This window comes from Myxine glutinosa, chromosome 1 (genome assembly GCF_964187855.1).
Source record: "Myxine glutinosa chromosome 1, kmMyxGlut1.1, whole genome shotgun sequence".
In the NCBI taxonomy this organism is placed as follows: Eukaryota; Metazoa; Chordata; class Myxini; order Myxiniformes; family Myxinidae; genus Myxine; species Myxine glutinosa.
The window spans coordinates 251,640,783-251,656,373 of NC_136261.1; the positions used below are offsets into that span (position 1 = coordinate 251,640,783).

Here is a 15,591-nt window from a genome sequence, read left to right on the forward strand (position 1 = left end):
TCCTGCAGGAAATAAACTCACATGAAAAACGGATTTAGAATATACAAAAATAAACAGGTTTATTAAACGGAACCTGAGAACAATGAAAATGCGACGCTTAAATAAATGTTCTAAAATGGAGCGCTCCCACACCAGACGTATAAAACACACAAGGGAGAATATATGAAAATAAAGGGCCGTGCGTGTATGTGTGTGCTTAGCTCAACCAGTGGAGGTGGATGGCATTCTCCTTGGGAATGGCGCCGTCCCTGGCTGTTGGTGGGAACGACCGCACGCCCTTGGCACGCGCGCATGCTATCCAGGCCCCACCGTCCGTCTCGATCGGCAGGCGTACAGCTTGTCTCCCAGCCGCTTTGATGAGACCCCGCTCTTCGCTCATCAAAGGAACACTGTCAGCAAGAGTTGAGGGCAAAGGTGAATAAGAGGGGCAAGAGGTCGAGGTAGAGGAATCAGGAGGGCAGCAGGGAACAAGGTCCGACCACGAAGGGATCCAAAACGAGAAGAAGAAAATGCCGGCCAGCCAGTTCTTTTATTCGCCGTCTCGTGACATCAGCTGTCCTCTCCACCAATCAGCATGCCGCTTCTTACTTGCCCCTGACGTCATCGGTGGTACCTGGCCAATCGGCGCTCTGCTTCCCCCTCGGCCTTCCTTCCACCAATCAGTGGCCAGCTTCTTGCCCCTGCCTTGACCAATCATGAGTCCCTCCTTACCCTGGCCTTCCCATTGGTCGACACCTGGCCCAATAGCGAGTCTTTCTTCGGCGTGGCTCCCAGCCTGCTTGTGCTTTGCGGTGACCAATCACGGCTCCCTTCTTACCCAAATCCGCTGGTAGCTGCGTGCCGATTGGCCCTCCCTTCCATTGGTGTGATCTCCCCATCAAACCCTTCGACCAATCCGTCGTGAGGTGGGCGTGGCCTCAGCCCGCCTGAGCAATGTTTTATCGCCATGTTGGCGCAATGCGTGGGCGCTTCTTGCCTGCACTTCCCGTGAGTTTTATTGTGGGGGAGGATTTAATTAGTATGTGTGTGTGTGTTGCTAATGGGCCTGCCTACTCTAAGTGTCGAGTGCGTTTCCATATGGGATGAAGGATAAATCACAGGTCTCACAAACAGGGGAATTAACATAATCCCTGCTCTAGTTAACACAAGGCCATCCTCGTATGACCACAAATATACAAACTTAAACCGACATCCAGGCTAGACAGGTCCTCTACTTATGTACATCGAGATGGTTCTTCTTCTTCATGACTGTCGGAGCATGATACCTACACAGATCTACCTGATCTATATATCACTCTACCCCAAAATTCATAACAATCTGTTTGATTTCTAATCGCAAAACCAACACCTGCCTGACGAATTTCACTTTCTGGCTTAACACTCCAATAGAACCTATAACCAGAGCCTTGTTCCTTGAGATAGGATATACCAGGTAGATGAGTCTCACTGAGTGCTGCCTATCCGAGTGATGTCTATCCCACTTGGCACCAATTAGCGGCCACTAATAGCCATTTGACATTCAAGATGGCTGCCGTTGTCTTGCAGTGTGTGCACAATTCAGGCACCGATATTTAGTGTCTTGTTACATTTGTTGGACTTGTTGTTTATTAATTTACTTTGATTTGTTGTTTCTCGACCGCAGAAAAGGATGACCAACCTGCACGTTCAATTAAATTGAGCAAGATTTATTTAGGGAACTTTTTCCATCCCCTTCTCCATGTGGAGACAGCAGTGCTACAGCTAAGAAGGGCTGCTCTGACACCCAAACAGGATACGAATGTCACCGTTGCTCCTGGTCAATGACGAAAAGACTATCACACTTGGACCACAATACGTGTAGGCTTGCGACTAGGGACTCCCAGCAGCATCCTCTGCCTATCACCGACATCACTCCTACATCACCGCAGGACCTAGGTAAAGATGGGTTATAAGTAGGTGAGCTGGTGAGCAGGTGCCAATGAAGGGCAATCCTGCGCAGATGCGATGAAAGTGATAGAAGTTGTGCTATTCCCCTCCCACTCTCTATTTCTGTGAGCATTGTTGGCTGGAGGTGCAGTAAATGCAATGTGAAGTCTGATGCACAGCAGACTGGCCAGGTCGTCGGTATGATGGACTTATGCCCTTGATATCCATATCGGAGACAGCTGTCTGCAGATGCTGCACATTGATGCCTAAATTGGTGCCACCACTGACTTTCATGGGCACATTTATCCATGATATAGCGAGCGCTGTGTAGGCTGACCTGCAGGAGTGGTTTAATGTCTGCGTGTCCTTCTCATAGCTTTAGCTTCAAGAGGCTTCCCTCACAAGGCAGTGGGGATATGTTAACCTGGACAAGGGGACCATACCAGATACAGTCAGCCAGAGCCAGCTGAGCTGGGGACTCGCATATGGCAGGGGCATCACTCTAAGAGGTAGCTGAAAAACAGCAACCCTGCTACCCACACTAACAGAGTGTCACATAAAATCGTAAATTTTCATCCGATTGACCTGAAATTTTAATAATTTGCATATTGTGAGACTGAATTGGTTCACCAATCAAAACCTACAAGCCGATTGTTTGTTTCTTTAGATCAAAAGATCAAAAGTCAAGGTTGCGTAAAATCACCAATTTTCATCTGATTGACCTGAAATTTAAAGAATTTGCATATTGTGTCAAACAATTGGTGAATCAATCAAAACCTAGAAGCTGATTTTTTTTTTTAGCTCGAAAGCTCAAAGGTCAAGGCTGCATAAATATCAATTTTCATTTTCTATTTCTTTTTTTAAGATCTAAAGCTCAAAGGTCAAGGCTGCATAAATCATCAATTTTCATTTTGTATTTTTTTTTAGATCTAAAGCTCAAAGGTCAAGCCTACATAAATCATCAATTTTCAATTTGTTTTTTTTTTTTAAAGATCTAAAGCTCAAAGGTCAAGGCTGCATAAATCATCAATTTTCATTTTGTATTCTTTTTTAGATCCAAAGCTCAAAGGTCAAGGCTGCATAAATCATCAATTTTCAATTTGTTTTTTTTTTTTAAAGATCTAAAGCTCAAAGGTCAAGGCTGCATAAATCATCAATTTTCATTTTGTATTTTTTTTTTTAAAGATCTAAAGCTCAAGGTCAAGGCTGCATAAATAATCAATTTTCATTTTGTATTTTTTTTTTAGATCTAAAGCTCAAAGGTCAAGCCTACATAAATCATCAATTTTCAATTTGTATTTTTTTTTTTTAGATCTAAGGCTCAAAGATCAAGGCTGCATAAATCATCAATTTTCATTTTGTATTCTTTTTTAGATCCAAAGCTCAAAGGTCAAGGCTGCATAAATCATCAATTTTCATTTTGTATTTTTGTTTTAAATCGAAAGCTCAAAGGTCAAGGCTGCATAAATCATCAATTTTCATTTTGTATATATATTTTTTTTTACATCGAAAGCTCAAAGGTTAAGGGTACATAAATCATCAATTTTCATTTTGTATTTTTTTTAGATCGAAAGCTCAAAGGTCAAGGGTACATAAATCATCAATTTTAATTTTAGATCCAAAGCTCAAAGGTCAAGGGTACATAAATCATCAATTTTCATTTTGTATTTTTTTTTAATCTAAAGCTCAAAGGTCAAGGCTGAATAAATCATCAATTTTCATTTTGTATTTTTTTTAGATCTAAAGCTCAAAAGTCAAGGCTACATAAATCATTAATTTTCATTTTGTATTTTTTTTTTTTGATCTGAAGCTCAAAGGCAAAGGCTGCATAAATCATCAATTTTCAATTTATATATTTTTTTTTTAAGATCTAAAGCTCAAAGGTCAAGGCTGCATAAGTCATCAATTTTCATTTTGTATTCTTTTTTAGATCCAAAGCTCAAAGGTCAAGGCTGCATAAATCATCAATTTTCATTTTGTTTTGTTTTTAGATCGAAAGCTCAAAGGTCAAGCGTACATAAATCATCAATTTTCATTTTGTATTTTTTTTTTAGATCCAAAGGTCAAGGGTACATAAATCATCAATTTTCATTTTGTATTTTTGTTTTGATCCAAAGCTCAAAGGTCAAGGCTGCATAAATCATCAATTTTCATTTGGTATTCTTTTTTAGATCCAAAGCTCAAAGGTCAAGGCTGTATAAATCATCAATTTTCATTTTGTATTTTTTTTTTTAAGATCTAAAGCTCAACGGTCAAGGCTGCATAAATCATCAATTTTCATTTTGTATTTTTTTTTTTAAGATCTAAAGCTCAAAGGTCAAGGCTGCATAAATCATCAATTTTCATTTTGTTTGTTTTTTTAGATCTAAAGCTCAAAGGTCAAGCCTACATAAATCATCAATTTTCAATTTGTATTTTTTTTTTTAGATCTAAAGCTCAACGGTCAAGGCTGCATAAATCATCAATTTTCAATTTGTATTTTTTTTTTAGATCGAAAGCTCAAAGGTCAAGGCTGCTTAAATCATCAATTTTCATTTTGTATTTTTTTTTTTTTAGATCTGAAGCTCAAAGGTCAAGGCTGCATAAATCATCAATTTTCATTTTGTATTTTTTTTTAGATCTAAAGCTCAACGGTCAACGCCACATAAATCATCAATTTTCATTTTGTATTTTTTTTTTTTAGATCTAAAGCTCAAAAGTCAAGGCTACATAAATCATTAATTTCCATTTTGTATTTTTTTTTTTTGATCTGAAGCTCAAAGGCAAAGGCTGCATAAATCATCAATTTTCATTTTGTATTTCTGTTTAGTTCTAAAGCTCAAAGGTCAAGGCTGCATTAATCATCAATTTTCATTTTGTATTTTTGTTTTAAATCGAAAGCTCAAAGGTCAAGGCTGCATAAATCATCAATTTTCATTTTGTATATATATTTTTTTTTACATCGAAAGCTCAAAGGTTAAGGGTACATAAATCATCAATTTTCATTTTGTATTTTTTTTAGATCGAAAGCTCAAAGGTCAAGGGTACATAAATCATCAATTTTAATTTTAGATCCAAAGCTCAAAGGTCAAGGGTACATAAATCATCAATTTTCATTTTGTATTTTTTTTAAATCTAAAGCTCAAAGGTCAAGGCTGAATAAATCATCAATTTTCATTTTGTATTTTTTTTAGATCTAAAGCTCAAAAGTCAAGGCTACATAAATCATTAATTTTCATTTTGTATTTTTTTTTTTTGATCTGAAGCTCAAAGGCAAAGGCTGCATAAATCATCAATTTTCAATTTATATATTTTTTTTTTAAGATCTAAAGCTCAAAGGTCAAGGCTGCATAAGTCATCAATTTTCATTTTGTATTCTTTTTTAGATCCAAAGCTCAAAGGTCAAGGCTGCATAAATCATCAATTTTCATTTTGTTTTGTTTTTAGATCGAAAGCTCAAAGGTCAAGCGTACATAAATCATCAATTTTCATTTTGTATTTTTTTTTTAGATCCAAAGGTCAAGGGTACATAAATCATCAATTTTCATTTTGTATTTTTGTTTTGATCCAAAGCTCAAAGGTCAAGGCTGCATAAATCATCAATTTTCATTTGGTATTCTTTTTTAGATCCAAAGCTCAAAGGTCAAGGCTGTATAAATCATCAATTTTCATTTTGTATTTTTTTTTTTAAGATCTAAAGCTCAACGGTCAAGGCTGCATAAATCATCAATTTTCATTTTGTATTTTTTTTTTTAAGATCTAAAGCTCAAAGGTCAAGGCTGCATAAATCATCAATTTTCATTTTGTTTGTTTTTTTAGATCTAAAGCTCAAAGGTCAAGCCTACATAAATCATCAATTTTCAATTTGTATTTTTTTTTTTAGATCTAAAGCTCAACGGTCAAGGCTGCATAAATCATCAATTTTCAATTTGTATTTTTTTTTTAGATCGAAAGCTCAAAGGTCAAGGCTGCTTAAATCATCAATTTTCATTTTGTATTTTTTTTTTTTTAGATCTGAAGCTCAAAGGTCAAGGCTGCATAAATCATCAATTTTCATTTTGTATTTTTTTTTAGATCTAAAGCTCAACGGTCAACGCCACATAAATCATCAATTTTCATTTTGTATTTTTTTTTTTTAGATCTAAAGCTCAAAAGTCAAGGCTACATAAATCATTAATTTCCATTTTGTATTTTTTTTTTTTGATCTGAAGCTCAAAGGCAAAGGCTGCATAAATCATCAATTTTCATTTTGTATTTCTGTTTAGTTCTAAAGCTCAAAGGTCAAGGCTGCATTAATCATCAATTTTCATTTTGTATTTCTGTTTAGTTCTAAAGCTCAAAGGTCAAGGCTGCATTAATCATCAATTTTCATTTTGTATTTTTTTTTAGATCTAAAGCTCAACGGTCAACGCCACATAAATCATCAATTTTCATTTTGTATTTTTTTTTTTTAGATCTAAAGCTCAAAAGTCAAGGCTACATAAATCATTAATTTTCATTTTGTATTTTTTTTTTTTGATCTGAAGCTCAAAGGCAAAGGCTGCATAAATCATCAATTTTCATTTTGTATTTCTGTTTAGTTCTAAAGCTCAAAGGTCAAGGCTGCATTAATCATCAATTTTCATTTTGTATTTCTGTTTAGTTCTAAAGCTCAAAGGTCAAGGCTGCATTAATCATCAATTTTCATTTTGTATTTCTGTTTAGTTCTAAAGCTCAAAGGTCAAGGCTGCATAAATCATCAATTTTCATTTTGTATTTTTTTTTAGATCTAAAGCTCAAAAATCAAGGCTGCATAAATCATCAATTTTCATTTTGTATTTTTTTTTTTGATCCAAAGCTCAAAGGTCAAGGCTGCATAAATCATCAATTTTGATTTTGCATTTTTTTTTTTAGATCGAAAGCTCAAAGGTTAAGGGTACATAAATCATCAATTTTCATTTTGTATTTTTTTTAGATCGAAAGCTCAAAGGTCAAGGGTACATAAATCATCAATTTTCATTTTAGATCCAAAGCTCAAAGGTTAAGGGTACATAAATCATCAATTTTCATTTTGTATTTTTTTTTTAGATCCAAAGCTCAAAGGTCAAGGGTACATAAATCATCAATTTTCATTTTGTATTTTTTTTTTTAGGTCCAAAGCTCAAAGGTCAAGGGTACATAAATCATCAATTTTCATTTTGTATTTTTTTTTAGATCCAAAGCTCAAAGGTCAAGGGTACATAAAACATCAATTTTCATTTTGTATTTTTTTTTGATCCAAAGCTCAAAGGTCAAGGCTGCATAAATCATCAATTTTCATTTTTTTTTTTTTTTTAGATCCAAAGCTCAAAGGTCAAGGCTGCATAAATCATCAATTTTCATTTTTTTTTTTTTTTTAGATCCAAAGCTCAAAGGTCAAGGCTGCATAAATCATCAATTTTCACTTTGTATTTTTTTTTTTTAGATCTAAAGCTCAAAGGTCAAGGCTGCATAAATCATCAATTTTCATTTTGTATTCTTTTTTTTTTAGATCCAAAGCTCAAAGGTCAAGGCTGCATAAATCATCAATTTTCACTTTGTATTTTTTTTTTTTAGATCTAAAGCTCAAAGGTCAAGGCTGCATAAATCATCAATTTTCATTTTGTATTTTTTTTTTTTAGATCCAAAGCTCAAAGGTCAAGGCTGCATAAATCATCAATTTTCATTTTTTTTTTTTTTTTTTTGTTTACGGTTTTCGTTATTTTGAGCATATGGAAGAAGACGAATGGATACAAACGGACTCGGATAGGCTTTGCATTTTCAGATGCATTCAAGTTTTCTTCATGATCAATATAAATCATATTATGACGAGAACATCACTCGGTAGAGCGCATACCTCCTCCAGACTGAACAGTTTCCGTGTTGTATCTCCCACTGATAGGCCGGATCTGGATTCAGACTTGAACCAAATTCAAACCTGAATCGGCTTGTTCTTGCCATCTAACCACAACTCGTCCACAACCTTTTTGAAATATTGTGCTACATATAGTTTTAGGCCACATCTCTCAATGGTAAAGAATCATTTGTAAATTTAAAAATTCTCGTATCCGGATCCGGATCTCCACCAAAATCTAATTGATTCGCCATTGTCAATTATCGCACACCCAACTTGTCCACCGAGTTAAGTCCGAATCCGTCCATATCGTTTTGAGATATCGTGCCATACAACACTGTATATCGTTTTTGTCCCTATATCTCAATGGTGAAAAATCAATTTAGTATCGATCTGGGTCCATATCCGGATCCTCACCAAAATCTATTCATTGTGTCCTTGTCACACACTCAACCTGTCTACAAAATTTTGTCCGAACCCGTTAACAAATTTTGAGATATTTGCCCACAGACAGACAAACAAACAAGCAACACTTGCAGAGCACAATACTTGCGCAATCCCAAAAACGAATTTGACCTTAAAAATAATTGGTGGTTTCATGAAAATCATCTTGAAATTTCAAGTCAATCGGATGAAAATTGAGGATTTTAGAAATTAAGGCCTATGTTGACCTTTTGTCCTCTAAATAAATAGGCTTCTTTTGACCAAGTAATGACTAACAACTCTGTCCTTGTTTGTCCAATTCTACCGTTTTGGTGAAGTTTTGTGAAGATCGGTTTAAAATTGTGACCTTTAGGTGATTGACAGCCAGAATAGTACACACGACCAACCAATATACTTGAAAAATCTTCGATTTTCGCGAATAAAAAACAAACAGATAAGAGTTTGAAAACAAACTCTGCCGAGTACACAACAAAAATCCCCGATGTCTGACAATCGCTCTCAATGGGACAGCGAGCCTATACATGTGTAATATGCTGTGAATCGGATAAAATAACGAGCATGTCTGCATATCTTACCTGTTGGCCTAGCCCTACTTCCGGTCACTACTGTGAACACGAGCTGCTGTAACTGACGATGTAATCCTGCAGCGAGAGTAATTATAATCAATAAACGATCCCCCTTACACATACACGCACACCCGGCCACTCCCCCGACACAAAAACACCCAATCCCACCGCCCCCCCCCCCCCCCCACACACACACATCCCGACCCCGACACAAAAACACCTGATCCCCCGCCCCCCCGCCCCCCCCCCGCCCACACACACGCACACACACACCGACACAAAAACACCTGAACCCCCCCCTCCCCCCCCCGCCGACACACACACACACACACACACACCCGACCCCGACACAAAAAACCTGATCCCCCCCCCCCCCCCCCCCCCACACACACACACACACACCCGACCCCGACCTCAACACAAAAAACCTGATCCCCCCCCCCCCCCCCCCACACACACACACACACACACACACACACACACATAAACACACACACAAACAAACAAACACCCGACCCCTCCCGGCTCCCTGACACACACATTGTGTACACACTGTTGTATATATACACGCACACTTCTCGCCCCTCTCTCCTAAATTCCCCACGCCCCACTCCCTCTCCCCTACCCACCCCCCTCAGCGGCCGTCCCCCTCCTCCAACACACAACTCCAACCTCGCCCGTGGGATACACTCGCAGATGGTTTGACTAAGCTGCGTTTCGATGCCTATCCTCGCATTCCTCACCAACGCCAAAAAGTGAACACAAAAATGGCGCCAATACCGCAATGCGTGCGAAAAACCCACTAATCTCTCTCGCTCCTCTTAAAAATACCCACAACTTTGGACGTTTGGACGACAATCAGTTTTCATGTTTCGTTTATTATTATTATTATTTTTTGGTTTTAAAGTTTAAAGAAACACAATGTTCCTGGTGCTGCACGCACTTTGTCATACACACTTGGGTTACAGATTACAACGTCACAATGGATTCAGCATGAGGCGATGAAACCTCGTGCTCAGAACGATGACGATCATTGAAACCACATGTGGAACAACGGGGGGAGGAGGAGGAGGAGGAGGATCGGTTACTCTCCATCAAAACGTTTCCCCATCAACAACAGGCTGGCATGATCCTCCAAAAGCGGAGCTTGTTTCCTATTACGTCCCTATATATAAAGCCTTGGCTGCCCGGGCCTAAAAGGGCGGGAAAGGAGGAGGCGGCCATCAAACGTGTGGATGCGCTCTGTTCTCACGAGACAACCATCACGTGTCGAGTCTCGTGACAACAAGAGGTGTACATATATTTATATGTATATAGTCAATCGGAACCTCTTTATTATTCCACTCACAATGGTAACTACACAAACAATTCGGCTTTTACAATCGATGTTTTAAAGGAAACGAGAGACTTCAGAGTTTTGAGCATAAAATGTCAGCTCATTTGCTCGTTTTGTACAAATAACAATTATACACTGTCATTTATAATGACGTACTTATTATAATATATATACAGTATACATATATTTATATATTTTGTTTAAAGGCTCTTCTGGGTGAACAATGCGTGCGCCCTATCTTTTAGGTATGGACTTGGCAAAGGCCAAATCCCCTTGCGTCTCGGATGGATTGTACTGCAGCCAGGTGTACTGGTCAAACCCTACAATACATTATGTTGAGATGAGACCACATCACTGCAGTGGGCACCAGGAAGCAAGTGCCACACCAGCTATCGCTGCATGCATCCTGACCGACAGGAAATGCGTGAGACACATGCGGATGCTTTGGTACATTTGGACGACAATTTGTATGGCCAATGAGGGTCAACAAGTGAGGGCTGCAGTGCAATCCTATAGGGAAGGAGGGGCTGTTGCTCTGCTAAGCTAGTGCCCAATAGCCAGAGTTGATGCAACTGTTTAGTCAGAAAGGCCTTGTAAAATTAAATTTGTTCCTATCTGCTTCCAGAACTGTTTTGTGTACCACAGACAGGTTAATGTGTGTTACGATGACATCGTCATTAACAAATCTTATTCCCCAAGGGCAGTACTTGACAATGAGCCACCTGTCAGGCACATATACATATATACATATGTACATGTGCCATATATACATATATATACATATATATATATATATATATATATATACATATACATACATATATACATATATACATATACATATATACATATACATATACATATACACATATACTGGTGGTGTTTTTGTAATTTTGTAAAATTTGTCAAATTTCAATACAAATGACTCTTGGATATATATATATACAGTATATACATATACTTATACTTCCGTATATACATATACCTTGATGCGCTTTTCATGACGGTTGTAATTTGTGGTATTTGATTGCGCAACCAACCAGACGTTGTTGTATACAATGTGCTTTGATCCATAGTATTGATTAAGCTTCAAAGAAGAATAAACATTTCACATCAGCAGTAAATTTATATGTATGACGAGTGGACCTAAAATTTACAACAAGGCGGAACACGTTTTATTATTCTCGACTGGTATGATGATTATAGTTTAATAACCAATGTATTGGATCTTTAGATATTTGCATTTTCTCTTGTTTGTCTCGGGTCGATGGGTGAAGCCTTGTTGGTTGTGGGTTCCATTCCACGGCTCATGCTGTGGTCAACTCATGCACAGTGGTAATCCTCATGACGAGTGACTCAGAAAGATGGCGAGTGACCTGTCCAGGACCTGGTTCATATATAGACTGTGGAATCGTTCACGACTTTCCGTGATCACCCGCAACGCTTCACCATCGAGGGGCAACCATTGCCACCATTTCCATCGGATGCGGGCGCTTTTCAATCATCTTTGTCGATGATGATGCATCTTGCATTTCAGCTGGAGAGTGGAAGGTCTGTAAATGCGCAACAGTCCTGCCCGTTCAGATGGGAAGGAAATCGAAGCTCGGATTTATCAGTGGAAATAATACAAATGGCTCTTGGATGCCAACTTGGTCGACTTCACAATCGCGTCAAGTCCAGAACACGTGTTGCGTTGTGACGTCACAAACTGTCCGCATCACTGTCGCTGCCGTGGACCGTCTCCATTTCGGGTTCCGGTGCGTTCTCTGTCCTCGTCGCCTCTGGGTGACTGTTTACATTGGTCACACTTTTTGATTGTGCAACGTCAACGGAGGATGCCCGCTTCTGCCGTCGCCATTTTGCCCTGCGGTTTTTGAACCAAACCTGGAAAGCACGATGCAAATGAGATTAATGGGACAGTAATACAAAGGCTTTCTTTATTAAACAGCAACGAGAAAATATTGATTAGGTAATGGTGTCCGAACGTTGATTGATCCCTTTTTTCGAGCTTTTGGCTGGCAAGTGCTGTTCCGGTCTATGCTTGTTCCCACAATGCTTGTTCCCTCATACCACAATTCATAGTGACGTGATCACGTGATGCACATCAAACTTTCAAGGGTTGTATCACACTTCCTATGTAACTAGATGGTATTCATAGAATACTTACCCTGCGCAGTCAACTTGTTGCGAGCCAACTCTTCTGTTTTTGAGCATTTTTTTTTATTTGATCCAATATGGCTGCCAGACCACGTGAGCGATGACATCATAAATTTATATTCTCTAATATAATTGTTGCATAGATCATGCCCAATACATTTCAAACTGATCAGACAAAGCGTTATCCCTGTAGAATTATGGCGTCATAATTATGGCACCAATGATGTCACCGTTAACAGCACCTATTCCCCATATGGAGTTCTTTACAATGAGCCATGTTTAAATTTTTTCCATGCAACGGTTTTGGAGATATACAGGTGCAACATTTTTCGGTTTTTCCAAGATGGCGCCTGTACCACATGACCTATGACGTCATCATTATCATATAAATATTCTCAGGGATGCGGTCGGTTTTCAATCCTATGGTGAAAATTTCGTGCCCATCAGACCAACAGTTTCTGAGAAAAAAAATTCACAATGATCGGATACGTGTTGTACTTGTCGAATTATGACGTCATAACGAAGGCACCGATGACATCGTCATTAACATATCTTATTCCCCAAGGGCAGTACTTGACAATGAGCCATGTTTCAATTTGCCCATGGAGCGGTTTTGGAGATATAGAGGTGCACCTTTTTTCGATTTTTTTCCAAGATGACGTCTGTACCTCGTGACCTATGACGTTATAATTATCATTTAAAAAATTATACAGCAGGAGCCGCACATATTCTGAAAATTTCGTGTCCATCGGTCTAACAGTTGCAGAGCAATTTTTGTTTTATTCATACTGATCAGATCAAGGTTTGTTGTCGAATTATGACGTCATAATTAAGGCACTGATGACATCACCATCAACATATCTTATTCCCCATTGTGAGTACTTGACAATGAGCCATGTTTCAATTTTGTTCCATTGAGCGGTTTGGGAGATATAGAAGTGTAACGTTTTTCCAAGATGGCGTCCGTACCACGTGACCTATGGCGTCATACTTAGGAATTAAAAAAATTCTACAGGTGAAGGTGCTTCTATGGTAAAAATTTCGTGTCAATTGGACCAACGGTTGCCGAGAAAATGAATTTTTAAAATGCAGACACGTACGGCACACGACACACGTATGCAACTGAATGCTTAACCCCGCTTTTTCGCTTTGCGAGCGCAGGGTAACTAGTGAGTTCATGGAACACTTTACCCCATACTGTCTTTAGATAACAAGCACATGGGCACATGGGCACATGGGCTCCTCTACAAGCGGTAAATTTGATTGGTCGTGATGACGTAAAATGCTGTAATATTTTGCCCATGTACTGATAAAAGGAGGGCGGGGGAGGGGTTGAGGGGTGGGTTGAAAGTGCTGAAAAGGCGATTTGTGTTCTATAATGTTCAAATATATAATTCAATTGATATATAATAAATATGTTGAAGGTTGTAGAAAAAAAACAATTCTGGAAGTTTACTGCCGTTGATGCCGCAGTTTTTACACCACCTTATCTAACACATTACATTAGTTATTTGTAACTGTTGTTTGTGTTCTTTATGACATCCTTAAAAACAGTAAGTGTCCTGTTTGAAATGATTTCCAATTTTGTTTCACGGACAGACAGACAGACAGAGCGAAACAATGATCTCACTCCTCTCTGCGTATGCGCAGCCTGGTGTTGGCTTAGCAGTGAAGGTGGCTGGCCTAGATCTTCGGGTCCTGAGTTTGAGCCCTTAATCAAGCCGTTGAATTAACACCAGGTGGGTTGACTCAGCCTGTCATCCTTCCGAGGTCAGCAAAATGAGTACCAGCGGACTGGTAATAGAGAGGCATTGCATTAGCGCTACAGCTGCACCCCCAGAAAGTGATGCAACCAGCAGCCATGGGCTGCAGACACCGAAAAAAGTCAACACGAAGCATTCAAAGAATGATTAACACAACCATGGACTGCCCTGGTGAGCATTACCGATCAAATCATGGCACCTCCACTCCTTTGCTCTTGTTTGTTCCTGTTTGTGGAATTGCCTTCCTGAGGATGGTCAATCCCATTTTTCCCGACGTGGCTTCAACCAAGTGGTGCACAACTATGTCGTGTCGATCATCCCACATCCCTACCCGCAAACCTTTTTTTTTACCCTCATCTTAGGGGGATAGGGTCTTGAGTGATAAGGGTGAGGTCTTAGGGGGTAGGTCCATCAGATCGTAGGGCCTTGAGTCTGAGACCCTGTCGTGCTGTTCAAAAAATGTATACGGCCAAGCAGCAGCTCGTGTACATAGTGTGGGCACATTTGGACATTCTTGAATCCACATTTATACACACATGTACACAAGCTCCTGTTCTTTGTAAACGAAATCAGTTTATGCAAACACTTCACTTTATTTTGACCCTGCTGAAGCATTGTGGGAAGTCTTAAGTTCCCTCCCTGCCTCATAGTCATGACATATATTGACATCAGGAGCAGTCCGAAGAGCCAACAAGGAACCAGGTCTGAGTATGAATTGTTTTGAGTCTATATTCGGTATTCATGTGTGTCCCGAATTATATCTGTTCTTTTTGTGATATTTCGATTTTGTACCATCAATTGATTATTACCCTCGTAGGAGGAGAGGGTATTGCATTTGGGTCCGTTTGCCTTTTGTTTGTCTGGCTGTTGTCCGCACAGAATAAATATGATTTTCTCGGCAACCGTTGGTCCGATTGACAGGAAATGTCTACCATAGGTGCAACTCCACCTGTGTAATTTTTAATGATAATTATGACGTCATAGGTCACGTGGAATTGACGCCATCATATGTTGATGATGATGTCATAAGTGCCTCCATTATGACGTCATAATTCGACAAGTACAAAACTTCATCCGATCAAAATGAAATTTATTGTGTCATCTAGGGATAAATTAGTGGAGGGGAAAAATTATGACGTCATAGGTCACGTGTTTCGGTCTTATCTTGGAAAAACCGAAAATTTTTGCACCTCGATATTTCTGAAAGTGCTGCATGGAAAAACTTGAGACATGGCTCATTGTAAAGAACTCTCCATGGGGAATAAAATATGTTAATGATGATGTCATAAGTGCCTCCATTATGACATCCTAATTCGACAAGTACAAAACTTCATCCGATCAAGATGAAATTTCTTGAGCATCACCTAGGGATAAATTGGTGGAGAAAATTTTTTTGATGACGTCATCGGTCACGTGGTTCGGCCGCCATATTTGTTTTTAACACAAAAGCCTTTAAAAAAACACTGAAAACACATTCTGGCGAGGGTCTGCAATCTCTGTTCTTTCTTGTTCATAATGTATCCAAGCTGGACATTAAACCGTATGCTAGCGATGGATGGTGAACATAAAATAAAAAAATCGCAGGGCGTC

General features: G+C 38.8%; 1 protein-coding gene across 1 annotated transcript in view; it reads right to left on the reverse strand.

The window, feature by feature from the left end:
- Positions 1–10,960: 10,960 nt before the first annotated feature.
- GSC (goosecoid homeobox) overlaps positions 10,961–15,591 on the reverse strand; it is a 53,946-nt gene continuing 49,315 nt past the window's right edge. Inside the window, exon 3 of the mRNA XM_068105466.2 lies at positions 10,961–11,965. Within this exon, the coding sequence (XP_067961567.1) occupies positions 11,783–11,965 (183 nt within the window). The 3' untranslated portion in view covers positions 10,961–11,782. The remainder of the gene's footprint in view (positions 11,966–15,591) is intronic.